The sequence below is a fragment of the Pseudogymnoascus destructans genome, assembly GCF_001641265.1.
Source record: "Pseudogymnoascus destructans isolate 20631-21 unplaced genomic scaffold scaffold_8, whole genome shotgun sequence".
Lineage (NCBI taxonomy): Eukaryota > Fungi > Ascomycota > Leotiomycetes > Thelebolales > Thelebolaceae > Pseudogymnoascus > Pseudogymnoascus destructans.
Genome location: NW_020167527.1, coordinates 249,715 through 275,994, shown reverse-complemented (window position 1 = coordinate 275,994; position 26,280 = coordinate 249,715). Strand labels below are relative to the sequence as shown.

At 50.2% G+C, this 26,280-nt stretch overlaps 9 protein-coding genes across 9 annotated transcripts; 4 read left to right on the top strand and 5 right to left on the bottom strand.

The window, feature by feature from the left end:
• Positions 1 to 670: 670 nt before the first annotated feature.
• On the bottom strand, positions 671 to 1,247 carry VC83_03768 (uncharacterized protein; the record flags this gene model as incomplete). Its single annotated transcript, XM_024467411.1, has 3 exons — positions 671 to 853; positions 912 to 1,018; positions 1,082 to 1,247. The coding sequence occupies 3 exons, from the start codon at positions 1,245 to 1,247 to the stop codon at positions 671 to 673; spliced, it is 456 nt and encodes a 151-aa protein (XP_024324954.1).
• Positions 1,248 to 3,078: 1,831 nt separating this feature from the next.
• Positions 3,079 to 6,673, bottom strand: GAP1_1 (glyceraldehyde-3-phosphate dehydrogenase 1). Its single transcript, XM_024467410.1, has 3 exons — positions 5,611 to 6,673; positions 3,435 to 5,562; positions 3,079 to 3,365 (listed from the first exon to the last, which is right to left on the bottom strand). The coding sequence occupies exons 1-2, from the start codon at positions 6,144 to 6,146 to the stop codon at positions 4,287 to 4,289; spliced, it is 1,812 nt and encodes a 603-aa protein (XP_024324947.1). The 5' UTR covers positions 6,147 to 6,673; the 3' UTR covers positions 3,079 to 3,365; positions 3,435 to 4,286.
• Positions 6,674 to 7,710: 1,037 nt separating this feature from the next.
• On the bottom strand, positions 7,711 to 8,796 carry VC83_03766 (uncharacterized protein; the record flags this gene model as incomplete). Its single annotated transcript, XM_024467409.1, has 2 exons — positions 7,711 to 8,570; positions 8,634 to 8,796. The coding sequence occupies 2 exons, from the start codon at positions 8,794 to 8,796 to the stop codon at positions 7,711 to 7,713; spliced, it is 1,023 nt and encodes a 340-aa protein (XP_024324948.1).
• A 638-nt stretch (positions 8,797 to 9,434) lies between these two features.
• VC83_03765 (uncharacterized protein) lies at positions 9,435 to 11,680 on the top strand (the record flags this gene model as incomplete). Its single annotated transcript, XM_024467408.1, has 3 exons — positions 9,435 to 9,441; positions 9,524 to 9,584; positions 9,640 to 11,680. The coding sequence occupies 3 exons, from the start codon at positions 9,435 to 9,437 to the stop codon at positions 11,678 to 11,680; spliced, it is 2,109 nt and encodes a 702-aa protein (XP_024324945.1).
• A 1,991-nt stretch (positions 11,681 to 13,671) lies between these two features.
• On the top strand, positions 13,672 to 17,080 carry VC83_03764 (uncharacterized protein). The gene is made up of 6 exons (XM_024467407.1): positions 13,672 to 14,388; positions 14,474 to 14,769; positions 14,841 to 15,356; positions 15,414 to 15,704; positions 15,762 to 16,079; positions 16,128 to 17,080. The coding sequence occupies exons 1-6, from the start codon at positions 14,073 to 14,075 to the stop codon at positions 16,641 to 16,643; spliced, it is 2,253 nt and encodes a 750-aa protein (XP_024324946.1). The 5' UTR covers positions 13,672 to 14,072; the 3' UTR covers positions 16,644 to 17,080.
• Positions 17,081 to 17,640: 560 nt separating this feature from the next.
• VAM6 (Vacuolar morphogenesis protein 6) lies at positions 17,641 to 21,033 on the top strand (the record flags this gene model as incomplete). Its single annotated transcript, XM_024467406.1, has 4 exons — positions 17,641 to 17,722; positions 17,778 to 20,165; positions 20,214 to 20,322; positions 20,379 to 21,033. 4 exons carry the CDS (start codon positions 17,641 to 17,643, stop codon positions 21,031 to 21,033), a joined length of 3,234 nt encoding a protein of 1,077 aa, XP_024324951.1.
• A 112-nt stretch (positions 21,034 to 21,145) lies between these two features.
• VC83_03762 (uncharacterized protein) lies at positions 21,146 to 21,448 on the bottom strand (the record flags this gene model as incomplete). Its single annotated transcript, XM_024467405.1, has 1 exon — positions 21,146 to 21,448. One exon carries the CDS (start codon positions 21,446 to 21,448, stop codon positions 21,146 to 21,148), a length of 303 nt encoding a protein of 100 aa, XP_024324952.1.
• Positions 21,449 to 21,895: 447 nt separating this feature from the next.
• Positions 21,896 to 24,750, top strand: VC83_03761 (uncharacterized protein; the record flags this gene model as incomplete). Its single annotated transcript, XM_024467404.1, has 2 exons — positions 21,896 to 23,598; positions 23,649 to 24,750. The coding sequence occupies 2 exons, from the start codon at positions 21,896 to 21,898 to the stop codon at positions 24,748 to 24,750; spliced, it is 2,805 nt and encodes a 934-aa protein (XP_024324949.1).
• Positions 24,751 to 25,019: 269 nt separating this feature from the next.
• Positions 25,020 to 26,277, bottom strand: YPI1 (Type 1 phosphatases regulator ypi1). Its single transcript, XM_024467403.1, has 2 exons — positions 25,584 to 26,277; positions 25,020 to 25,495 (listed from the first exon to the last, which is right to left on the bottom strand). Exons 1-2 carry the CDS (start codon positions 25,858 to 25,860, stop codon positions 25,227 to 25,229), a joined length of 546 nt encoding a protein of 181 aa, XP_024324950.1. The 5' UTR covers positions 25,861 to 26,277; the 3' UTR covers positions 25,020 to 25,226.
• Positions 26,278 to 26,280: the final 3 nt, after the last annotated feature.

Here is a 26,280-nt window from a genome sequence, read left to right as displayed (position 1 = left end):
ACCCTAGCCGCAAGTTGGGCCAATAATGGGTCAGACCATATACGGTGCTGGAATGGATTGGGCACGCGTTTTGATTGGAACTACCTACCGGTTCTCAAATACACAATGTGTTCTCACCAGATGTCCTCATGAAGGATCCGAACAACCCCCTACCTGGTCAGGATCCGCCTGAGCCTAGCAGCGAAGTGATAGATGGCATAGAGGAATGGGAAGTGGAAAAGATCCTCGCCGTAAGGCTCCACCGGAAGCAACTACAATACAGGGTTAGTTGGGTCGGATACGATCTGGACCCGGAGTGGTACCCAGCGTCAAACTTCATGAACTCTCCCCAGAAACTCAGAGAGTTTCATACGGAATACCCAGATTTACCAGGTCCACCTCAAGAACTACTCGGAGGGGTTACGGCAGGGGAGACGGGAAAGGAACAAAACTACGATCACGGAGGGAAAGACAAAGCGGAAGAAACAGAGTCGTTGCTGTCTGCGACTCTAAACTAAAATACCCTCCGAGCCAGGGCGCACTCACCAGCGTAACCCTTGCAGGAGCCACCCTTCCCAAACGTCTCACCGGCGTCGCAACAAGCGGCTACCACCATGAGAGACGAAGGGTCGAAGTGACCCCACGCGAAGGGCCAGGCCCGAGTCCCCTCCGACACAAGGTCTTCCCCCACCTAGGCCCCATAGGCCGCCCCAACTTCCCCATCCTCCCCCTCCCTCCTTCCATCACCCTGAGTCGGAGCGACCGCGGGAGCGGCAGCGGTGGGCAGTTTGCCCACAGCAGCCACCAACTCCCCCAAGAGAGCAGGAACGCTCTCCTGTTCCGTCCGGAGACGGCGCAGCGACGACCGAATTTGCTGCCCAGAGTCAGCATCGGAACCACACCGAGTCACAAGGGGAAGGGGGTCTACTCACGGCCAGCCCCAACTCGAGGGCAGCCCGAGTGGCGCGTGCCTCCTCGTAGAGGTCACGCTCTGGGTGGCCAGGAGGGCCGCAAATTCTTCCCCAAGGAACCAGGGCAGCTTTCACCAAAGTCAGCAACGGCCAACCAAAAACCAAACTCCGAACCCCACAAGAAAACCTACCGGGACGCAAGGCGAGTGCTGCGACGTGCAGTACCCACACTTTGAACTGGTCGGGGACCAGACGCAGTCGTGGGACTGGATCCCACGGGCTTTGGCCTGAAGGCAGTGCAAACAGAGCACATGGAAGGCGACAGTAAGAGCCCCGGAGGGGGGTGGGAACCGGCATCTTCAAATTTGGAATCTGTGATTCCGTCAGCCCAGCACAAGTTATCAACACTGCGCCAACGCGCTCCCATCACCTACTTGTTCTTTGGATTGGAGTATACTATACAATCTATCAGTATCATAAACAAACGGACAGGGAGGGGCCACTTACCGGTCTCGGGTGGGAGGGTTGCTGGCGTTGTTGTTGTAAGGTAAAAACAAGAGGAAGTGGGCGAAGCGGAATACTCAAATGTTGGCTTACAACAATGAACGCCGAATCGGGTTAGCGCAGCCACTTCTTCTTTCACGTTTTACAAAAATTCTACTCAAACGGGTAGCGGACACCTTCCGGTACTGTTTCGGACCCCAAGAACGAACGTGAGATCCAACAAAAGCGAACTCCAGTTTCGCATGCCACACGGACCCTAACGCGATACCACCTCGGGATGACTACGGTGGCAAACAAAGCACCTTCCCGACACACACGACAAACGAAGTTGTTCCGGACGCAATTACCAGCCAACATTATGATAACAAGAAACGCTCCGTTCACGGAGACGATACGGAGACGATTCGGAGACGTTGCGGACATGATACTAGCCGCGTGCCTTGCGGACAAAGCACTCTCTCAGGAGGGGGGTAGTGTAAGGATGCCTTCTCGTCTCTCATTCTAGGGAGTAGACTCCGGGTAGCTGCGGGGTCACGTGTGATCATTTGGGTGGCCTAACCGAGTCGGAACCGAGTCAGATGGGTTTCGGATACTTGAGAAAATCGACTGACGGGGTTCCCCCATCATCTTTTTTGTATCCTTCGTAGTAGACCTATAGGATAGCATCCGTTTAGCCTCTGACTCGCACTCTCATATGCTATTACTGTGAGCTGGGTGCCCTGTGTCCTTACAAGAACTGGTCTCGCTAAAGAGAATTTACTCCACAACAACATAGCTGTATATAGATCGAGCCACTGCTCGAGTGCTCCTCTTCTCTTTCCTTCCTTCTCTAGATTGAGTTTAATTCATAATACCCAACTGGCGCCCTATGCCTTGGTGAACCGTGACAGCTAACAGCCAGTCCTCCTCCTCCTTCTCCTTACATTTCTTCTGTGTAACGTCCAGGTCAATGATTTCTGTACGTAAGCCAATTGGTGGCTCCGTGTCTGGGTTACTTTTTTGAAATTCATGTAGGTCCTTTTTCCATGTACGTTCTGCCTTCTGTGCATTGATGCCAGCATGGAGCTGCATCTTACGCTCAATGTTCACCATGCGTGTTCTCTCTCTTTTCTCCCGTGCTTCTTCTAAAAGTTGCTCCTTTACCTTCTTCTCATAAATCCTTTGCCGTGCATGTTCAACTGTAATAGCACCACCTTTTTGAATAGATTTCCGACTTCTAACCTTCTGCTGTCGTTGCTCAGTCATAATAGTAGTAATTTGTACAAGCTCTGACCGGAACAGCTCAGCCTCTGTTAATTGAGTTTGGATTTCAGTATAAGGAGGCGCCCACTTTTGCCGTGACGGTGAACTAAGGATCTTATCAAATGTTTGACTCCATGTTGAAAGATCATAACTTGCTTGAAATGCGCGTTGTGGTGTTTCTAAAACTTCTGGTTTTGCATATATAGCAACCTTCTCTTGAATCTTTTCATAGTTAGGTGGCCAAATACCTGCATCTCTAAAAGACTTCATACAGTTACCCTTTGTAAATGTCTGCTTATGGATAGTAGACAAGTCTCTAAAGAAAGATATAACATTATAATCTGTATCAAAATTATGGATTGCTTGTTGAGTTACAAGTTGGTGCCAATGTTTATATTAACACAGTAACATCTAGTGGTTGTAGAATATGCGTAAGATGAGACGGAAACACATGTAAGTGTATATTGTGTTGATGTGCAAGTATTATAAACTCTGGAACTTCATGTGAGATATGAGAGTCCATTATTAACAATTTTGTTCTTATAGACAGTGTATGTTGAATAAAATGCTGTAAATATTCCATTGCAAGCTCAGAGTTTGTATATCCAGAATCGGATACTGCAACTTTCTCATCACTGTGTAGATTGTCATGGTACCAACTTTCCATGTGTAATTTTCCTTGTATAATAAGGAACGGTGGAAGTGCAATGCCAGCAGCTGCAATTGTCTCTATAACTGTAAGACCTTGTCTGTTCTCTGGAGCTTGTAACAAAGCTATAAATATTAGAAACAACTTACCTCCTTTACTGTAGATGGTACCAACACATGTTCACCAGTGCTCATTCCTACATGGAATCCAACTTCATCAAAGTTGTAGATATCACCCGCAGTAATATCTAGTTGATTACACACATCTTTAAATTCATAAAACTATTCTTTAATAGCTGATACTTCATGAGATGCAACCCGTGCTGCTTCAATTGGCCAGGTTTTTATTGTATGGAAGTTGTGTTGTTGTGTCTTAATCCATGTCTGGAACCACCGTTGTGACGGTGGTGCACGCGTTGGAGTTTCTGCTGCACGTAGTTGGCAGATGGCACTGAACACCATAGGCTTAGTTGCACCGTACCCATTTTCGTATGAGCGTTGGATATATCTTTGTATAGCTGTAACTTGTACATCAGACAGCACTCTGTTCTGGCCTCCGCGTGGCACAGCGGTGCGTTGTGGTGATGCGCGTCGTTGTCGTAGTCGTATAGTCCGGAGTGTACTTGGGTTTACTCTGTACATCCGTGCTACTGTAGCACTCTTCTCTGTTGGGTTTCCATTTAAAAATTCAATGGCATTTAAAAGAGCTTCATTTTTATTCATTTGAACTACCGGCATAGTTGTGGTTGTAGTTGTGCTCGTTGTCAGTCGTGTTAATGGTCGGTCGCGTCGCGAGTCCGCTCCGGAAGTGTCCCATAATCGCTTTCGCGTCCCAGTTCGCTTTCGCCAACCGCCTCCAGGCGGTGGTTTGAGAACCAACGATTATTCCCTACCCTGAACGCCGTTTACCGGCCCCGACCACGCCCCCCAAAAAGTATCGCTTCCACCCCAATAAAACATAAGCCATAAAAATCCATGCCAAACCCCCTTTGGGGGGGTCCTTCAGCAAATAACATGATAATACCTCTTCCACTTCGGCCACTCCGCCCTCTCCGCCCGTTCCACCTTCAACATCTCCGCCAAATTCAACTCCCTAATCCCCGTCTGAAGGTCCATCTCATGACACCTCCACACCTTTGTCTTATACCACCACTTATACCCCACAAACATGACAATCACAATCGGCGCCGCCAGGTACCCCACGAAGAAATTCCGCACCTGCGCTCCCATCGTCATGTTACCGTAGCCCACTGGCCACGCCCCGGTCCAGAAATGCGCCATGAGCACGAGGCAGTTGAAGATGAATCCGATCCAGCTACCCACGACCCCCGGCTGCGAGACGAACGCCAGCTCGTCGAGCGAGCGCCCCTGGATGCGCCAGGCGCGGCGGAAGCGGATGTGCGCGAGGCATATGGAGGCCCAAGTGAAGATCGAGCTGAGTCCCGAGAGAGCAAGCATCCAATTCAGAACCGCGTTCTGCTGATCGGAGTTAGCAGCGTACGCGATGAATCCGAGAGCGGAGGAGACGCAGATAGCGACGAAAGGGCGGCCCTTGCGGTCTACGTAGCCGAGGATCTTGGGTGCTTGGCCCTGGTCGGCGAGGGCGGCGAGGGTGCGTGAGGAGCCGAAGACGGAGGAGTTGCCGACGGAGAGGACGGCGATGAGGATTACGGCGTTCATTACCGAGGGGAGGACGGCGATTCCGGCGTCTTCAATGGCGATGACGAAGGGGCTGGAGGCGCTGTTGCCGCGGCTTTGGCTGCTGGTGAGGAGGCGGGTGTCGTTGTAGGGGACGAGGAGGCCGACGAGGGTCAGGCTGACGATGTAGAAGAGGGTGATGCGCCAGAAGACCTGCTTGATGGCTGTGGGGAGCGATTTTCGGGGGTTTGCTGTCTCGGCCGCGCCGAGTCCGACGAGTTCGGTGCCAGCGAAGGCGAAGGCAGCGTTGACGAAGACAGAGCAGAGGCCCTTGAAACCGGCATGGAAGGGTCCGGGGTCGACCCAGAACTTGCCACCAATGTAGCCGGTGGTGGGTCCACCAACACAGTTGATGATGATGCCCAGCAGGATGAAGCCGATTATTGCGACGACTTTGACGATCGAGAAGAAGAATTCAGCTTCTCCGTAGCCTTTGACGCCAAATAGATTGATCGAAATGATGAGCAGCAGGAACACCGTAACAAATACTGAGGGGTTGATACTCTTATTCCAATACTCTATCGTTATAGTAGCTGCAATAATTTCCACGGGAAGAATAATAAGCCATTGCATGGCATAGCTGCTTCAATCAGTAAAACTCATCATTATCGAATAGGAGTCGACTCACTTCCAGCCCATAGCAAATCCCCAAGCCGGGTCGAGAAATCTAGACGAGTACGCCGAGAAAGACCCTGAAACGGGATATAACACAGCCATCTCGCCCAGCGCGTGAACCGTGCAGTAAAGCATACACCCCGTCAACAAGAACGAGATAAGCAACGACGCAGGGCCGCCGGCATTGAGCGAGCGCCCAGACGCAACAAACAGCCCCGTCCCAATACACCCACCAATAGCAATCATCTGCAGATGCCTGCCCTTCAGCTTCCTAGCCAGTCTGGTGTTCGCGGTCCTCAATATGGCCTGGTTCGGGTCGTAGACCCAGTCCTGGTGATCGACATCGCCGAGGGGGTTGATGATGTGGCGGTTCGGGTCGCGGCGGAAGCTGTCGATGAATTGGTGGGGGAAGGAGCGGCGGCGGGTTTTCTCGTAGAAGGGCTCGCCGTTGAAGGAGGCGGGGGTGTCGTAGAAGCCGGGGGAGTTGGAGGTCAGGGAGTGGCTGGAGCCCTCTTTGGGGTCGGAGTGGTTGAGTAGGAGGCCCCGCATGGTGGCGGAGGGGTGATTAGGAGGTCGTGTGAGCGGTGGAGTCGTGAGGTGGCTGGTGGTTTACTCATATGAAGCTGGAGGCAGTAGGTGGACGGTCGAGGAGAGTGGCGATAGAGTGTCTGATTGTGGCAAGTGCGGGGAGTGAAGTATGCGATGTCCGTGTATATACAATCCCGATAAATGATGATACACGGAGAGTTCGAGAGCGGAGACGGCGTGTGCTGACGCTTCTCAGTCACCGCTTGGGCATGAGAGCCTTGCGGGAGACTCAACGCGGGTTCGACGGACGGGGCGAACTCAAAAGAGGGTCGGATAGCGTATGCTGCGAGTGTAGAGCGGGAGACCGAGGGCGGACAGACATCGACAGAGTGCGCAGTGGTGGCGTATGGGTATAGTGACTGATGAAGCAGCAGAGATGCACACGGCGATGAGGATTGAAGGCGACAGCGATGGGACCAAGAGGAGGTTGTTGTTGACTGTAGACAATCGGGACGAGCTTCAGTAATCTTAGTAGTAGTGGTACGGCGGCTACCGTAGTGGATTGCAGCGCGCTTGGATAACCAAAAGTATCTTTTGAGGCACGGGAACACGGGAAGTGTGGCCGAAGCTAGGGAATAGAGACCCACTTTAATACATCCAATGGTCACAAGGGTCAAGATAAAGCGATAAGATCCATAAAAGCCATAAAAAAGCCCAGATATGACGTTATCGAGCAGGAGACCCGCTTATTTTGTGGTGGAGATTAGAAACGGATGACTGTGATTGGTTCAATTCCTTTTCCCCAGAGGTGCAGGGATAGAGTAGGGCAAAAGTTTTATATACCCGGTAAGTTCATAAATAAGTTTTATATACCATGGTGATTCTTACTAAGCAGGAAACCACTCAACGCGCTCGGCGCGTTGCCTCCCTCCCTCGCGTTGCCTCCCTCGCGGTTGCTCCCCCTCGCCGTCGCCCTCCTCGCTGTCCCAGCTGACTCGCTAGCCGCTGCCCTCACTGAGGCACTCGACGACTCTTCGGAAGCCCTCGTCGCGAGGCATCGGAAGTCCTGAGCTCGGCTCAGGCCCACGAGGATGGCTTCTCTTGGCGAGCTGACCGTTCCTATGAACGGTCAGCTCTACCTCGACCTAGACGCCTGGTCGAGAGTCCTTACGACTGGGCCGAATGAGGCCGTCGAAAGGAGCGACAGCGAGGGGGCGACGGCGAGGGGGCTACGGGAGGCTACGGGGGGGGAATTGGGGGGTTTTTACTGGTCGCAGGGGGTTTCATATTATGTAGGGTATATAAAACTTATCACGTCAAATGCAGGGTATATAAACCTTTTGCCCTTCAATATAACGATATTTTCACTTTTACGATATTTACACGTGTCACCAATTGTATCAACTTAACGGGAGTTGACTGTACTCTACGTTATGTTAACTTGCTCGCTCAACTTGAGATGCAAGTTGGCAACTTATCTGACATATTAACCCTTTTAAACGACAAAATAATAAACTACGATGCGAATACAGTGCACATAAAATATTCAAACATGTCCTCTGTGAGCCTTATTAACCAATTTTTTTTAGGCTAATTTGATACCATGAGTGCTGCCGAAAAGCCCGCTACCATCCTCGTTGGAGATTCTCCAATGGTTAGCAGCCACGAGAACAAACACCACAACCAAGGTATCGGCACTTGTCGTAGTCCAGATACTTCGATAGTTCATAAACATCCGAAGATATCCTCCAAATGGCTGGGGCAAGAACCGCAAAACCGTCCCTATAATTCCAGTTTGGCTGTCTTGTCCTCTGTCGAAGATAAACCGAGTTCCTTGCAGTATCGCTTCCACTGTTGCGAACACGTAAAATGCTCTCAGATCTATTATCTCACTTTCCATGCCATTCAGACGGTCAGCTTTTCTACCAAACTCTGTAGTAAAGGCGATGTATAGGCCAAATCCCAAGGCAAATATGGCATGAACGATGCGCCATATATAAGCGGATGTCTTTACTGCCGGTGCTCCGTTGGCATCGTTCCCAGGAAACCCCATAGGTGGTAGGCCAGGGAAGGATGGCATAGCTCCTGGCTCACCTCCCATCATCTGTTGCAGCATAGCCATCATGGGATCATTGGCCGGATCACCGGTGCCATCAGGGTTGCCCATTGCCGCGAACGGGTTCGGTGGTCCACCAAATGGGTTGGATTGGGGTTGAGAACTTCCGTTAGGCGGGGGGAAACCGAGCATCATGGCTCGAAGAGCCTGGTCATCCAACTGACTAGGATCCGATGACAGGCCGGGATATGGACGATTGGGGTTCGGCGGAGCATTTTGGGGGCGGATATTCGGCGGTGGTTCGTAAAAGTGCTCGCTGATGTCAACTTCGTCAGGGTCCGCGTGAGAGACGGATGCTACTTGGGGTACTGCAGCCGCAGGCTTTATATCTGTGAGGCACAGTCAGAAATGGAACGTTGCGCTGAACATTGCCAGCAAGGTTGTGAACGAACCTCGTTGTAAGCCACCACCGAGCCCTGTGATTTTGTTTAACCTCGACGTCCCTCCAGCTTTTATTTTAGCCTCACGGCGCTCTCGGCGAATACGCGCTTGCTCGGAAGCGCTGGAAGAAGGGGTGCCCCCTGGGGATGACGTCGTTGGTGGTGTGTCTGCCATTTTCAAAGCGTTGGCCCAGTGTGGTGCAACTGAGGTGTTGTGTAAACTTTCTTGGCTCGCTCGAGTGGTGGAAGCTAGGGTAGCAATGACGGGCCGTTTGGCGAGGCTGAGACTGTATTTTGGGCGTATGGTCACGTGCTATGGGGTCGAACCTCCACAAAACGATGAACGGTGAAGGGCGAGGTACGAGGTGGAGTACATACACCGACCTATTCCACTCTGATCTTAGTCCCAAGCTTGAAATGGCCCTCAATCACATGCAAACTTACTTATAACTCAGTCTCATGACGACCCCACTGCCAACCACCCGCCTACAACGGTTCAACTAAGGAAAGAGTATACGGAGATACGGAGGTCTCTACGGAGTATAAACATATATTCAGTAGTGCTATCCTCAGTAGTGCCATCACTACTCATGCACATGCCGATCGCCTAAACTTCCAACTTGTCTGGCTCTACAAAAAGTAAATGCTCTGCTGTGCTTGCTGTGCTATGGGTAGCCCTTTCTGATGGAATAACTGCAAGGTCAACCTACGGCCAGGGCAGGGAATAACTTCTTTTCTTCCCTCCTTTCGCCACGTATAGCTGCAGAACCAGGCACGGCTGCTGCCTTCTTCATTGAGAAGTCGGTCGCCAGTATGATTGGTATGCCTCCAGCTTCACAAGCAAACTCGAGAACCCTCAAGCTGACCTCATCGATTTGACCACGTCCTTGGTCGGCCGTCAGTGCAGTTTCGCAAATTCCATGTGCTTGTAGTCGTTTCTTTCTGGTCTTTTTATCTCGCTAAGTAAGTCCTCGAGCCTCAATTCCCCGTTTCTATTCCTATACTAATACCGTGAAAGAGGAAACAAGCATGGACCTCCGAAACTCCGCAAGCTCTCGCGGGCATGCTCTGGCCTTTTCACCCCGTGGCAAACGGTAATGATCACGCTGCTTTACCTGTACATCGCTCGCAACTTCGACTCTCTCCTCGATCTCGAATGCCCCGAGCCGCTTGCGAACCTCTATACTCGCTCTTACTTCCGTGCAACATGGGTGACGACCGCACTCGATGCCGGGTTCTGGACTGCTATGCGCATCCGCAGGAAGTGGCTCCGGGACTTGTCAAGCATCATCTTCTCATTATACTATCTGATAGCGGCGGAGAGAGCGGACGAGAAAGTAAGGAAAGTGAGAGGGATGTTGACACTGGATCATCTCAGGGTGAGCTGGAATAAGGGCAACACACCGTACCTCAAATTTGTCTCAGCATTGTTACGCCCACGACTTATGAAGTACCCACCGCGTGCAATACGCATACCACGACCAGGGGGAGAACCAGTGCAGGCATGGCTATATTTTGATGGGCCTCTGAGTGCACTCAAGGACCACACCAAGATTGTTCTTGACGTTCCTGGTGGCGGATTTGTCGCCATGGATCCACGAGCCCATGATGATAAACTATTCGCATGGGCTGGCAAAACTGGCTTACCAGTGCTCAGTTTGGACTATAAAAAGGCACCGGAGTATCCATATCCTTATGCGCTTAACGAATGTTTCGATGTCTATCGCGCGGTCGTCGCTAGCCGTGGTAGACTTGTCGGTTTGTCTGGAAAAGTGATGCCAAAAATCGTGATTTGCGGCGACAGTGCTGGGGGGAACCTTGCAACGGGAACAGTGCTCAAAATCATTGAGCACTCTGGATCGATTTCCTCAGACAGCGAAGTTCCACTGCCAATGCCCGAGGGTCTCATCTTGATATATCCGGGCTTGGATTTCAATATTGTCAATTGGATGAGCGAGGAGCATATGTCTCTCTTCAAAGACCGCCGGATGCGAAAGACGAACCGGGACATGCTGCGACTAAAGAGCATGCAATATAACCATCTCGCTGGCACCCCCCATCATTCCGAGGGCGAAGATTTTACAGCTCTATCTCCTAAAGTGCGTCCTAGGTCGATCCCAGGCTCTGCTTCACTTCCCGAACATCCCAATCCCAACAAAGAACCTCTGGTGCCACCAACACCGACACCAGGCACCCGTCTCGCGATTACATCTATGATATCCTATATCAATGACCGTATCCTCGACCCCGCAACAATGAGATCCATGATATTGCTCTACGTTGGACCCCACAACAGACCTTCGTTCGCCGATGACTACTACCTTTCTCCCACCCTTGCCCCGCCAGCATTACTTGCTCGATTTCCAAAAACATACTTCCTCACAGGCGAGCGCGATCCTTTGGTCGACGACACCGTAATATTCGCAGGCCGGTTGCGGAAAGCCAAGGCCGAAGCTTACGAGAAGGAAAAGGAGAGGGGCGAGCATTTAGCAAAGGAATTCGACGACAGGGACGTGGTAGAGGTGGCCTTGATACCCGGGATTTCACATGGCTTTATGCAATTTGCTGCTGCCTTCCCTGAGGGCTGGAATCACATCTTCCGTTGCGCGCGCTGGATTGATGAGCTCTTCGAGCTTTCCGATACAAACGAAAAAATGAAAGCCACCACATCTAGCACAGTGAGTTCTGGGGTTAAAGCAACGGGCTTGCGCCGCCAGGGCGGAGATGCTAGGTTTGGTAGGGGGGGTGGCGCGGGCTATCACCACAATCGCACCGAATCCTCTGGCGACGAAGCCTTGGAAATGAGGATGCCATTGACTGCGAAATTAAGGGCCGAGCAAGAACTAAAGGAACGCCTTCTCCAGGAGACCTTGGGAGGGGTATCGGACGAGGGCGCAACGAGGGGCAGGAGGACACGTAGAGATAGGGGAAGATTGACACGCAAGAAGAGCTCTTCAGTCAGCTTGGCAAGCGAAGACGATCTGCTTGGCAGACGAATGCTGGGACTAGTCAGCGGACTGACCAGCATGGGAGAGGGAAATACCAATGGTGATATTTAGAAGCAAGGGAGCAAGGATGTATCATTTCAATGCGAAAACCAATGAAGTTATCACTACATAAGCTGTACAATATTATTTATTGAATCTACTTTGAAGTTATCACTACATAAGCTGCACAATATTATTTAAAGTAGATTCAATTAAAATATTGTGAACATGTTGATAATCTAAATAATTTTACAACTCGCTTCACGTTTCCAGTTGAGAAACCGAGACAGCAATTTTCACGGTAGAAGGATCATGTTGACAATAGTATGTAGGACCTCTTACGCCCATTTTGCCACGAAGGCTGGACGTCGCGGTGAGTAATCTGTGCATTGGTCTTCTTGCACGCAAAAATAGGCCTATACCATAGGTTGAACCGATCCACGAAGGAAAGGAGGTAAGGGCCAGAGTGTTTGGCAAGTGGAATTTACAAATAAGGAAAATGACACCGAAAGAACGTCGCTACCTGTATTCGAAAGGAGTTTCGTCACTGTGGCAGATGAACCACCAGTGAACTGCAAAGAGAGCGAGAAGCCTACTGTGCTGTTAGTGAAACTGATTCATCTATGACACTTTTGAAACAATGGTAATGTTGTTCATGTTCAGACATCCAAGGAAGAAATGCCCCTCATCTGCTTCGAAATAGGTTCAAATGAAGCTCGAGTAGAAACTGCGAATGTGGTACGGTTTTCATCATGACATGGTAGGGAGTATAACAGATTTTTTTTTTATCACTGACCTTTTGCGTCCATTATGGAATTCGAGAGCACCCAGATTGGTGTGGAAACATCCTCAAGAAGAGCATGCAGCTCTTATTGAGTACATTCAAATGAATTTGTGAAACTGCTCGAGGATCGTAGCAAGTTTGGATTCGCAATAGAAAAATACTGTACTGTTTCCAAGTTAGTTAGATGGTAAGCCAAAACAAGATGATTTGGTTGAACAATTGCAGATTAATTGTGATCTGGGTCAGACAGAATGTACTGGCAAGTAGCAGGTCAACCATGTCTGGAAGACCCAATGTTTTAATCATGGTCGATTAATTCTGGGAAAGAAGACAATATAATATTGCTCTCATCATTCCAGATCAGAAGGAAAAAGGGAAGGGCGATGTATAAAAAGATCACATACCCGTAGCTCAGACGACGATTGGATGGCCTCACATGTTTAAATCCAGTTCCAGTTATGGTGCTGGGTGCTGAGAGAGGTAGGAATTGGTTGTGGTAGTAGAAAGAAAAATTATCTGCGGCAATAGCGATTTATATTTGGTCCCATCAAAACTCGCTTAAAAATCACTAGGCGTCTGGAGACACTCGGACCCGTTTGAATCGTTCCCATTCTGCCATGCTGGACTTAGCCATTTTGGCGAGAAATAGGAGCTCCTCCGAGCGCCGGACCTCACAACCCCTTGAGGTATATGAGACAATGGGAAATTTAGTAGTGCCTCAGGCACCTACTACAGAGGAGCGTGCTCTAGCCAATCAGAAGCTTGAGATAAAGGAGAATCTAGACTTAATTAGGTCTAGATTCTATAAAATTGAGGCAGATCTAGTAGGAATGCCCCAATCTGAGGAGCTAGTTGCGTGGTGGCTTGGTCAATTATCTGAGGCTACAAATACTGTACTCCAGCTCTCGGCAGAGCAGATTTATATGCAGGCAGTTGGTAATGCGCTTCAAATGGAAGATTAATTTTTTCGATTTTTTTAGGTACTTCATTTTATATACAATTTACATACAAATTTAAGTACCTTTGGAATTTTACAGTAAGGAAGGTGCATTTTGCGACTGCTACACTCTTCGGGTTGACGCCACGATTTTGATTTTCCATGTAGTACTTCTGTACGCTCCTAATTTGGGTGCGTACAGAAGTCACTTCTGTCGCAATATTCAAAAAATTGCCGGTAGGTGTTTGACGGGTAACTAAGCTACCTACAGTAGCAAACACATCTATCTACCTGGCAATTTTTTAAAATATTGCGACAGAAGTGACTTCTGTACGCACCCAAATTAGGAGCGTACAGAAGTTAGTCCCTTCGCTCGCCCTGTTCCGAAGCACTTACTGGAGTAGAAAAATTAATTAAAGGCCAGTATTCTACAGAGGGAACAAAGGGCGGCTCTACGTCACGTGGGGGATTACAAAGGAACGCCGTGGGGGGTATGGCCGGATGGGGAGAATTACATACAATTTACTAGTAATTTCCCTTGTCGGGTCATAGCTGAACTCCGGTTTCCGCAGCTCTCCCATTTCTCGCCAAAATGGCCAAGTCCAGCATGGCAGAATGGGAACGATTCAAACGGGTCCGAGACACTCCAGCCACATGTCACGTGAGCTAATCTATTCGCATCGTCAGATCACCTTCAGGACATCAAGAGGGTCTCCGTTCACGGGCGCGCAGTGGGAACCACAATGATGACGAGCGTCGCGCAATCGTACTCTCCACATCCGACTGGGTTGCCACAGTATCCAGGAGTTGCACAGGGGCATCAGATGGCCGGAGTGCACATCCAGCAAGGCGGTCCACCAGGTCCTGGAATGCCTCAACAAACCTTCCATATGGGTGTTTCTGGGCCAGGAGTTCCACAAGTCAGTCAACCAGGGACAATGATGTCGGGTATGTCTCCGGGGGTCAACGGACCTGGCGGACCGAATGCGCACGCTTTACAGCATTTAACACCAAGCCAAGCCATGTATCAACAGCAACAACAACAGCCGCAGATGGCCTGTACGTGTACCCTTTGATTTCCAGACACCCCGACTCCCCTACAAGTCACCACAGAGAAAGAGTGTCAAGCTAATGTGCGTCACAGTCGCCACTCCCCAAATGCAGCAAATGGCACAACAGCACCTTCTCCAGCAGCAGAACCAAGCGCGCCAGGCGGCCCGACAGGCGATTATGGCCCAGCAGTATAATAGCGGCATGCCAATGAATATGGTGAACGGGATGAGCCCGGGGTTAAATGCCGTGCAATTTGCTGCAATGCGCCAGGCTGTCCCGAGAGGGATGCAACCGGTTCCGCTCCCTCAGCACCTTCAGCAACAACAGCAACAGGCGCAAGCCATGGAACAACAGCAGGCCCAAGCGCAGCAGCACCAACAGCACCAGGCACGTAACCTGTTCTTGTTCCATACTGCGAGAAAGTTAAGTGTAACAGCTAACATATATTCGTGCTATAGCAACTCCTAGCCATGCAACAGATGCAAAACTCTGGGGCTCACAGCGGAGGTCAAGGCCAACCAAGCCAAATGAACCCCCAGCAACTTCAAAATCTCCAAATAGCCGCAGCCCAGCAGCAACAACATGCACACCAGCAACAGCAACAGCAACAGCATCAACAGCAACAGCAGCACCAGCAGCACCAACAACAACAGCATCAACAGCAACAGCAGCAGCAACAGCATCAGCAGCAACAACAAGCCGCAGCAGCAGCTGCTGCTGCCCAACAACCTCAAACTCCAGCCCCACAGAATCAACAGGGGCCTCAACCTCAGCAGCAACAGCAGCAGCCTCCGGCACAGCAGCAGCAACCTCCACCTCAGCAGCAGCAACAACAACAACAACACCAACATCAACAACACCAACAAGCAGCAGCGGCGGCGGCAATGATGCAAGCTCGACCACGGAATCAAATGCTAAAAGGCCAATGCCTACTGAGACTGATGCAATTCGGCGATCACCTCAGTCAGTTTGTGGTAAGTGGAAATCAACCATATATTTAACTTAATCAACTTATTAAACTGAACGCGCAGGCAACTAAACAACAAAGCGATCTCAGTTACTGGACCAACTTTGTGGAGACTTTTTTCTCTCCTATAGGGGTATTGCGCCATTCAGTGTGGATTGTCGACGAGCAAACTACGAAGCAGTATGAGATCACTTTTCCAGCGCTGGCGAGGTACTTTTGTACACATTTTGAGAGTGGGGTGAAGAATATGCAGTTGATTATGGAAAAGGGGACCGAAAAGGAGCTCCCAAATCACTGCAATTATATCTCGAGTGAGAAGTCGAGTTTCATTTATTGGTTCGAGAACGGCTCACAAGTAAGTGCAAACAAATCGGCTTGAATTCGGTGTTCCTATGGGTCTAATCAAGTTTAGTTGGTTGCCAATGGAAAGCTGAAGGCTCAGTTCGATGCCAACCAGATGATTGAACTATTAGAGTTCGAAACCAACAACCACGAAGAGTACCTCCCACGAACCAAGGTAGTCGATGCAGCACGGCTACTCCACGAATGGCAGAAAGACTGGCAAAAAAAAAATGCGCCAGCTGATGGTAAACAATCTCCAGAAATTAACAAGAAGGGGAAAGCAAGGCCGTTGAAATCACCACCCAGTCAACCTCCAGACATAGATACCCCGGATTCAAAAGTTAAATTGAATATGGGCATCACACCCAGTGTCTTCCGCTTCCTTGAGGTAAGTCGACGTAATTCACGTTTACAACCATGTACTAAGAACAAGCAGTTGGCAGAAGTCATGGGTCAGATGAACCCCCTCTTCTCCTATTCGCATCAACATTCGTCTCTTGCTCCTTACTCTGCCCTCGATCAATACGTTGCGCACGTCTCACAGGCCGCTTCCCTAAACCCATCTACCCTCCCTCCGGGATCAAGGACCCCATCTTTAAACGCATTTACACTATCGAGCCCAGCGGCAGCTCAGATTTCGCTGCCAGATGGTACAAACCCAATGCAGAATATGAACATGGGGTCGGGGAATATGCAGCCTACAGCAATGGCATTACAGCAGTCCCATCAAGGAAGTAGCAGTGGGGTGTCTGCAAATACAAGTCCGAATACCAGCAACAAACGCAGGAGGCCCAGTGAGGAGATGAGTCATGTTAATGGCGCTCCACCAGGAAAACAAGGGGGTGCGGGTCAGGCTGGGGGTCAAACTCAAGGCCAGGTAGCAAATACTGGCAGCAAGGTTAAGCCCAGTCCTCGGATTGGTGGAAAGAGACAAAAAGGGGGTCCTGCATGATGTGCTGGCGAAGTAAGAGCGCGGGGAGCAATAGCTTCATGGGCAGTAGCGGCTCATTGTTAGAGATTGTGGAGATGTGGCAAATGATTGATATACAGGTGCGGCGCAGGCGTTTTATTTGGTCTCTGTTTGTTTGGGTTGGCTCAGACGGATGGCGATGGTGTCGCTACTTGGCGCTTATATTTTTTGTATATCACCGATTAGGGCTGCTATGGGCTTGGGCAAGACAGCTGGCGTTGGCGGAAATGGAAAGGATAATCGGTTGCATCTGGACTTGGGCCAGGTCGAAGAGAGAACACGCGCAGATATCCCATCGCTCTCATCGCAATAGTTATGGATTAGTAGCGTGGCAACATCACTGTTAACATGGTTTAGATCTGAGCATGAGCGGTTGACTCGAGATTAGGCGCGTTTATACCATCTGATTGTTTATGAGTCCCACACTCCATCTCGTGATATTTGATTGCTTTTGATAATTGTTTACTTTAAGCCTTTCAAGACCAGCAATTATTAGTTTGGCTCGCCCTAAAGTATTCCAACGAGCTGGACTGGTATCTCATGCTGAATGAAAATACATCAATCCAGCCCGTCTTGTAGTAATATTCTTATATGTTCAAAAAGATATGAGAAGTAATGTTATTGCAAGTCAGAAAACCTAATAAATTCAAATAAAACACCCGAGTGCCATGATCTATAGCCAGGTTAATATTATTTTCCAAGAATATCTATTATTGAAGTCTCGGTGAAACCAGATGTTGGCACAGGATGATGTTTTGAGCCTGTAGCATGGTAGAGCTTAGCGTATGGCGGGTCTCGCCAGCCGTCCCCATTCGCCTCGGCAACGTCATTGGAGCTTCCCAACGATAAGGAGTGTACCTTTGCGCCTCGCCATAAACACTGAAACATATTCACCATGATACAGCAACAATAACCGTATACCTTCGATGATCGTGCTGCTGGGCGTCTATATCAAGTGTTTAAAGGCTGGCATAACGCCATGCTATCCGCCTTTATAGCTCGGCCTATAGTCGAGCTCAAGGCACGAGATAAGTCGAAAATCGAATCCATACTCGCATATGGTTGGGACTACCTGATAACAACCCCATAATCTATACGTTACTAACATATCGGTAGGCGATAGGTTAATAGCTGGACTAAGTACTGGCAGCCTTCGAATATATCGGGTGAACGAGCCTACAGTCGACGTCCAAAACCACAATAGAGAGGGGCCCAGTTCGGGGGAGCCTACGGCGCCCTCGACCGCAAAACCGGTAGACCTCCTTCGTGAGCTCGAGAAATTCTCACCAAGGGCAATTGAGCAGCTGTCAAGAATTAAAGAGGCCAACATACTTATTTCCCTTTCGAACTACGTCGTCTCCATCCACGACCTGAATACCTACGAGCTTCAGGAGCAACTACCGAAGACTAAAAATGCCACAACCTTCGCGATCACGTCAAATATTGTGAAGGATACCACCACCGGAATACCTGAGATCATATCTAGACTAGGTGTTGCTGTCAAACGGCGACTCCTCGTGTGGTCATGGCACGAATCGGAGCTGTCCCCAGACATTGTCGAGATCACTCTTGCTGCCGCTATTCGTACACTGAGTTGGGCATCTGCGACAAAAATAATATGTGGTATGAACACTGGATACGTGATTGTTGATATCCTTAGCCAGAAAATTGAGGACATTGTAGGACCGGGAGCTATCGGAGGCCCTGGGGCTTCTGATGTTGGCCGATTTGGGGGTGTTGGGTCAACCAGTATGGGATACATGGGCCTCGGCGGATACACGCCCAAGCCTCTCATCACTCGTCTTAGAGATGGTGAAATATTGTTGGCCAAGGATATCAACTCCTTATTTACAGATACATCCGGAAAGCCACTTGAAAAAAGGCAAATCCCATGGCAGCAAGCGCCAGAGTCAATAGGATATTCATATCCATATTTGCTGTCGCTACAGCCGGCATTAAAGGGGGTCCTTGAAATACGAAACCCGGAGACCCTATCGGTCCTCCAGCAAGTGAGTTTGCCGAGCGCGAGTATATTACACTTTCCTCCTCCAACAGTAAGCCTCTCACATGCTGGCAAAGGGTTCCATGTGGCTAGTGAACGATGCATCTGGAGAATGGAAGCTACGGATTACGATTCTCAGATCACTGAGTTGGTTGACGGCGGCCAATATGATGAAGCGATTACAATCCTGGACACTCTGGAGGATGCTCTCCTGCAAGATAAAGAGGGCCGTTTAAGAGAGATAAAAATGCAGAAGGCGCAGCTCTTATTCGACCAACGAAAATATCGTGCTGCTCTTGGACTCTTCACAGAAGTATCTGCGCCCCCAGAAAGAGTCATTCGGCTGTACCCCAAAGTCATCGCCGGGAACCTGTCCACTATTCCTGATCCCGAGGAGCCTGAAGACGAGGGTGACCACGATGAGGATGGGAGAGGGCAAGACGACCAAGCAGCAGATCTATCAACCGTGGGATCACCCATGAAAGGCTTCGTTAATAGTTTTATGAAACAGCACAAAAAAACTCTCTCCGACGCCGCATCAATAACGTCCCTTAAGCCTGGCCAAAAGGGCGACTCTGACGGTAGCGAAACTGCAAGCGTTAAAACCAAGCAAGCAGAAGATGGCCGGCTGGAAGGGAAGGATTTGGTGTCTGCTGTCCGTGAGCTCAACGCGTTCCTGGTCGACACCCGAACCCGTCTACAACGATTTATTGAACCAGGGGGCGGGGGATTGAAAATCCATCCAGCCAGTGCCCAAAATGGGACCTCCAAGGCGGCTTTCGAGTCTCTACTTGTGTCTCCTTATTCATCAGAAGACACCGAGATCGAGCAGAAACTGATTGAGACTGCCAAGCTTGTGGATACAACACTTTTCAGAGCATATATGCTCGTCCAGCCTTCTCTCGCTGGATCACTATTCCGTCTGCCCAACTTTTGTGAACCGGATGTGGTTAACGAGAAATTACTTGAAAATAACCGCTACAACGACCTTGTGGACTTCTTCCACGGAAAAAAACTACACCGAGAGGCTCTAGAACTTCTAAAGAGGTTCGGGGAGGCCGAAACATCAGAAGAACCAGGCCCCACTCTCCAAGGGCCTCAAAGGACCGTTGGGTACCTCCAGAATTTGCAGCCTGATACAATTGATCTCATCCTTGAGTTTGCCGAATGGCCGCTACGAACTGACCCGGATCTCGGAATGGAGGTCTTTCTTGCGGATACGGAGAATGCGGAGACCTTGCCGCGAGATAAAGTCGTGGATTTCCTGGAAGGCATTGATGCCAGCCTCGTTGTAAAGTATCTGGAGCATGTGATCAATGAACTCAATGACCTCACACCAAGCTTTCACAACCGACTCTCCAATGCGTACATACAGGGGTTATCAAGTCGAAAGGACAGAGATTCTGAGACCTGGAAGACCCTAATGCAGCAGTGTCTTGCCTTCTTACGTTTGAGTAAACAGTACTCTCCCTTGAAGGCATTTGGATCCATACCCCGCGATGGTACGTAACCATGAGCATAATGGAGAAATGGTACTAATTAAAGAGCAGACCCTGACTTCTACGAGGCCCAAGCTGTGGTTCTCAGCAGCATGGAGCAGCACAAACAAGCTTTGGAGATCTACGTATTTAAAATAAAAGATTTCGAGAAGGCCGAAAAGTATGTGATTAACCCCTCCCCTTCCTTTAATAACTAATCTTATTCGATACGTTTAGTTACTGCAATTCTGTTTATCTCCAGTCTCAATCTTCCGACTCATCTACCAATCGTCTTGAATCGACCTCAAATTCCACCGACTCCTCGCCATCAATATACCATACGCTCCTGTCACTGTACCTCACACCTCCACCACCCCAAGAGCCAAATTGGGTGCCAGCGCTTGATCTCCTTTCTAAGCATGGCTCGAGGCTTCCCGCATCAAACACATTAACATTAATCCCCGCCAACCTTCTAGTTAAAGATTTGGAAAGCTATTTCTGCGGTAGGATACGTGCTGCGAATTCGGTTGTAAACGAGGCACGAGTTGTCACTGGCTTGAGGAAATCCGAGGTGGTCAGGGCTCAAGCAGGTCTTCTTCTAGGAGAAGACGAGGGGAGTGATGGAAGAGCAGACTCGACTGGTTCCTTCAACGCAGTCGGAGCTGGCAGTGGTAGAAACCGTCACGTTGTTGTTGGTGAAGAACGGGTGTGCGGCGTGTGTCACAAGCGCCTGGGTCGCAGTGTTGTCTCCGTGCTGCCAGACAATACAGTTGTGCATTATGCTTGCTCGAAGCGTGCGGTGCAACGGGGTGTGAACCTTGACGGCGGGTTGGGTGCTTTGAAGAGGAATGGAGGAAGTGCCAGGCGCGGCCTCAATAGAACAGTTTCATGACGCGGGGCGTTATTGTATAGAATAGTGAATCGCCGAGCAAGGGCAAGGGCAGAGATAATACCATGCCGAGTTGAAGACAAGTATGCGTATGCAGAGACGGAGTGAACTGCTTTTAAATCTCCTCCATGACCTCCTCGCCGTAGTTCTCCTCTTCTGCGATTTCGTCAACTACGCTGTTCTTGGCCGAAGGAGCCAAGTCGGAGGCTTGCTGAGCCTTGTCATTTTCCATCCGGGTCGTCAACTCTGCATTGATCAGGTCTTGCAGTTTTCTGGTTTCATTTCGAAGGGCGGAGAGGTAACTGATGCGTTCGGAGGTGGTATTTGAGGTTGAGAACGGTATTTCGGCGGTGTGTGAGAAAGTCGGGTTTGTTGGGGAGTTATAAGTGGCACGAAGGGTCTGGGATGAGTCTGCCATTGCGAGCTGCTTGTCTGTGAAGCTTGTCTGAGAATATTAACAGCTGTATATATGTATATCGTACATTTATGTTGGTGTCGTTCGAAGCTGTTGTTAAAAATGAGGAATGAGGGGTGTATTGAGTAGAGTAAAGTGGGCTGGCTGGTGGGTAGTGGGGTACTTGGAACCAAGAAACCAAGTAACTTACCTTTTACCTTGAAAGTCGCTCTAGAATGCAAGTGTCGTTTGTTTGTACACAACGTTGGCTGAATCCTCCTCCTTGCGCCACCCTTTCCTTCCTTGATATTTCTGCTACATCGCCGACAACAACATTTAAAGAGCTGCTTCTCTATACTATCAGCAACGGCTACTCGACTATGCTGATGTCAAAAATCGTCTCGTAGTGGCCTAGCACTACCCCCACTATCTCGTCCTTCCAACCCATGTCCGTTCGAGACAACGCGCATAATGCAACCGTCAGCCTCATCAAGCACAGGCCAGCGAGTACTTGGAGCTTTCAATCCCATGGCAGCCTCATCCTCGCCCTCTCTCTCATCGCAGCAAACGCGCCAACAAATCTGTAGAGTCGAATCTGCCGATTTAGAGCCCGCCTCGCCCGCGACTGGGCGTTATACATACAGCGCAGACAATCCCCAGGATGCATCGCCCGAGTGGCCTCCGACTCAGTCTTCATACGCCTTTCACGACAGTTCATACCAAAGTCCGGTTTCAAAGGCTGGCAATCTGAGCTACCCCTACCGGGAACCCAATTTAGTTATACAGCCACCGGTTCCGCCATTTCATTCCGACTCTTCGCCGCGACCGCACAGCCCATCAACAGGCGAAGTTCGCGTGCACCAACGAAAACACGCACATACCCAGGGCTTCTTTGAACCCTCGATACCAACAATCTCTATTCCCAGCCCCAATCCTGGTGGCAGCTCCGCCATAATGGATCCGGCCCAATCTCCGCAACAGGCTCTGAGCGCAAGCCAGATCGCCGCCCAAGCTGCTATGCAGCATCAGAACCACCAGCGGAGACGCAGCCAGACCCTACCGGTAGAGAATGTATACGGCGGACAAAGGCGACCATCACGCGGGCCTGTGAGCCCACCGCTATTGAGTTTGACGGAGGCATCTGGGGAGCGTCAGAATGGCTTTGGTGCGCCTCAGGCCAGACAGGGACTTGTTCATAGTGGGCAGGTGTATCGCAATGGACTTCTTGGTGGTAGTGTGAATGCGGCCACGACAGCTGCAAACGTGGTGTTTGCGAGGAGCCCGCAGACAAGCCCGAACCTTGCGACTGTTGAGTCCATGCAACAACAGCAACAGCAACAGTATAAGGAGCCTGAGAAGCCAGCAAAGGCAGAAAAAAGCAAAGTTAAGCTCTTTTCGCGGCCGGGAAAGCTAAGTGGACTCGGGAAGGAGAAAGATAGCAAGGATAAGCAGATGGGCAGCCCGAGCAAGTTGGGTTTCGGCACCCATCAGCCCCAGAGAGGCAACATGAGTACTCACAACCTGGCGGATTCCAATATGAGTGGCGCGAGTAGTATGTACAGTCTTGCAAACTCTAGCAGTGCTACTATTCGCCCTATCGACACCTCTGTGGCCGAGAAGGAGCCGGGAAAGGAAAAGAAGCACCACCACTTTCTGTCACGACAAAAACAGAAGCTAAGTGGAAAGGATGACCACCACCTACCATTATCATCTGCGAACTCAAATTCGCGGCCTGTAGACCCAAATGCGCCGAGCAGCTTTTACAATTTCAACCTCCCCCCTAGCCCGGGTCCAACAGCAACGAGTTTTAGCAAGTCAATGAGCGGTCTCGATCTCCGCCATGGTGGCCGTGCGCTACGTGAAAAGAAAAGAGAAGAAAAGAGCGCTGCCAACCACAGCTTCCAGGAGTCCGTGTTAAGGGAGAGCGAAGCCACCAGCGACTGGGTTGGCACCTCGTCTATGAGCTCTACAGCTGCGCTGTTGCCTTATGCAGGGTTGCCGCCCTCAGCTTATCCGGCCAGCATATATGGGGGAGATATACCTGACCTGGCCAGGTATGGGCTGAATAATATGGGCCCTGATGATGCGTGGCCACTTTTGAAAAGCAAGATATTTGCTGTATTTCAGGGAGAGGACTTGAAACTACCAATCGAGGATTTCAATCGACTTGTCTCGTAAGTGATCCTTATTACCTTTTCAATTATGTCTAACCTAGCCAATGCAGAATACATATTCAACGCTGCATTGTGAAGCGTGCACCAAATCTTATTATAGATGATATCCGCGATCTGCTCGCCACAGGATTCCTATCTATCGATGCCACCCTCCGTGTAACTACTGACGATCGATTAATCCCGCGCCTTGTCGAAATGTGGCTCTTCGTTTTCACGTCTGTACTTCCTAACCTGCAATCTGTCTTTCTACCCCTTGATCTCGAGTTTGAAGGATGCGGGCCCTTGATGAGCAAAACAGCTGCTAGGGAGTTCTGGGGAGCCTTGCCGATATCAAGCCTATCCCACGGCGGCAGCAACCCGACCCCAGTACCAGCACATTTTCTGCTCTCTATCCGTCGCCTGGTTCTCACCACCTATAGAGACGTAGTGATTCTTCCGCGCTTCGAGATTCTACAGACATTATTCTCTCGCCTGAGCCTAGAGAGCATCAATTTCCCTTCTCAGCCGTCGTATTCGCAGTCGCCAATACTCCCATCCTCGCTGTCCACCTCTCCGCCAGATGGTCGGCCAGGGACCGCAATGTCTCTCGACCCTGCATTCTCGTCGTATGGCTCGCAATCTACAACACTACTGAATGGCAGCGGGGCAGGCAGTGACAGCGTAGGCGCAAGAAGCCGCGGTGTCAGCAATGTTAGCTTTGGCAGTGACCAACGAGAAGCTGTATATGCACAGTCCACCAGACCGTTTGCACCTAGCCCTATGCTCTCAGGTAGCGGTTTGGGCCTATCAGGAAGCACGATTGGTGCAACGACAAGCCAGAGGGAAGTCAATGCCGAAGATTCCAAGCACGTTACCGAGACAGTAGGTAGGATGCTGCAATGCATGAGTGTTCTTGCTGCAGTAGGCATTATTGCAGGAGATGGCAGCGAGGTCAAGGTGCAGAAACAGGCAACGCCTACAGACACTGGAACCGGAGGGAGAGCAAGGGGATATAGTACGGCTTTGGTTGAGGATGAAGTGGCGCAGGACAAGATGGACCGGCTGTGTAAGGCATTGAAGCTGAACTGGCTCGGACGAGGGCGTACTGGGAGGAATAGACGCGGTTTGGTAGGAGGGAGGATGAAAGTAGCTGTGCCTGGCGTTGGTGCATAAGTGGGATTATATTTTTACTGGGCGGGGTGTTTTAAGAGCTGGAAGGATTCTGCAGCGACTATGGCGTACGGTAACTATGGGTAGGGGGGATATATGTGTGATATCTAGATGAACACATGGGATGGACGGATGGACGGGGGATTTGTCGTTTGAACGATTTAGCCAGGGAGCATTCTGTATGATCAGGCGCTGGGCAAAGGGCCCTTAAATGTGGGCAGTGGGTGTATGAATATGAAGCAATTGAAGCCCCATAGAATACTGATTCTGTATCTGCTCTATTGACTTCTGCAATTCGGTCTTAATAATCCTGCTGATCCATTTCCTGAGTTCACCGAGAATCGATAATTGCCATAATCACTCCATACAGCGGAAGTATGTACATCGCCACGCTATCCCCATCCATACGCCTTATCCAGTACCCCCAACTTCATACAAAACGTCGCTCATATAACTTCATTCATAAACAATTTGTCCATCTAGGCAGGCCCGCTCTCTTTCGGCTTTGGAATCTTCTCGTATGCATTCGGGCTTCGCGACCTCCGTGACTTCTTTGTTTTCCCATTATGGTGACATTCTCCGCTGGGGTCGTGGTCGTGGGCATGCTTGTGTCGAGCGTTGGTGCGCCTCTTGCCGCCGGCGGGGCGAGCGGATCCGTCGTCGCTGTCGGAGTCGGAGGATGAGGAGTCGGAGCTCTCGTCGGAGGAGGAATCGATTGAGGCTTTTGGAGGGTGGTAGATACAGCAGACTGTATTGTTGTTAGTTATTGTTCGTGCACGCCTCATCTGGATAACTGGTATGAAGAAGTGGTGAATGGCGGAAGGGGTGCGACATACCTTTACTGCTTTTCCTTCCCAGGCCTTCATTGTCAATCACGTCCTCTGCCCATTGTATCCTCCTGTCGCTCCTCCCTCCGGGGCTCCTCATTGCTCCACGAAGCCTTAACACAGGATGTTGTTGTCGTGTTGACGGTGAGTGAATTGTCGAGTGAATTGTCGTCGTCTGTGAACTACTCGACACTACGGCAGTCGTCTGTGAAATACTCGACGCTACGGCAGTTGCGCCTCTCTGTGCCGTTGACGAATCCCCTGCGCCGGAATGTGGCATTGCCATTCTGATTATCGCGATGAAGTTGATGCGAGTGTTGAAATAACCACTTCACGAATCCTGTCGCTGTGTTCACGAGGCTGGATTCTGGGAAGGTATGAAAGAGAGAGAGCTGGGCCACTCTTTATCGATTTTGCCACTCCGCGGCTCCTGCAGAATCTGTTTATCTCGGGTACGTGGCTTTGAATGCGACGTCAAGTGTGCCCAGTGACGGGAATGCTACCTGCACGAATGTGACGAGAAGGATCTACGCAGATTGTTGGTTATGGAAAGTCAACGATGGAGAAGCATCTACTTTTGAGGGGCTGCCGATACCCCACGTCACGATGCAGCCCGCCCTAAAATATTTGGTATGGGTTCACTAGCGTCGTTAGCGCTAGTGATTGGGCATTGCTCGACAAGCTCGACTCTACTCTATCTGCGACA

What these genes read in the sequence shown, in the direction of transcription:
- GAP1_1 (XM_024467410.1), bottom strand. Translation starts at nt 6,146, where the DNA reads ATGCGGGGCCTCCTACTCAACCACTCCGACCCCAAAGAGGGCTCCAGC. An exon ending in GGATTTGCTATGGGCTGGAA is followed by an intron (nt 5,563 to 5,610) that starts GTGAGTCGACTC and finishes TGATTGAAGCAG; the next exon opens with CTATGCCATGCAATGGCTTA.
- VC83_03764 (XM_024467407.1), top strand. Translation starts at nt 14,073, where the DNA reads ATGATGACGAGCGTCGCGCAATCGTACTCTCCACATCCGACTGGGTTG. An exon ending in AGCAGCACCAACAGCACCAG is followed by an intron (nt 14,770 to 14,840) that starts GCACGTAACCTG and finishes TTCGTGCTATAG; the next exon opens with CAACTCCTAGCCATGCAACA. An exon ending in ATCACCTCAGTCAGTTTGTG is followed by an intron (nt 15,357 to 15,413) that starts GTAAGTGGAAAT and finishes CTGAACGCGCAG; the next exon opens with GCAACTAAACAACAAAGCGA.
- YPI1 (XM_024467403.1), bottom strand. Translation starts at nt 25,860, where the DNA reads ATGGCAATGCCACATTCCGGCGCAGGGGATTCGTCAACGGCACAGAGA. An exon ending in GGGAAGGAAAAGCAGTAAAG is followed by an intron (nt 25,496 to 25,583) that starts GTATGTCGCACC and finishes ACAACAATACAG; the next exon opens with TCTGCTGTATCTACCACCCT.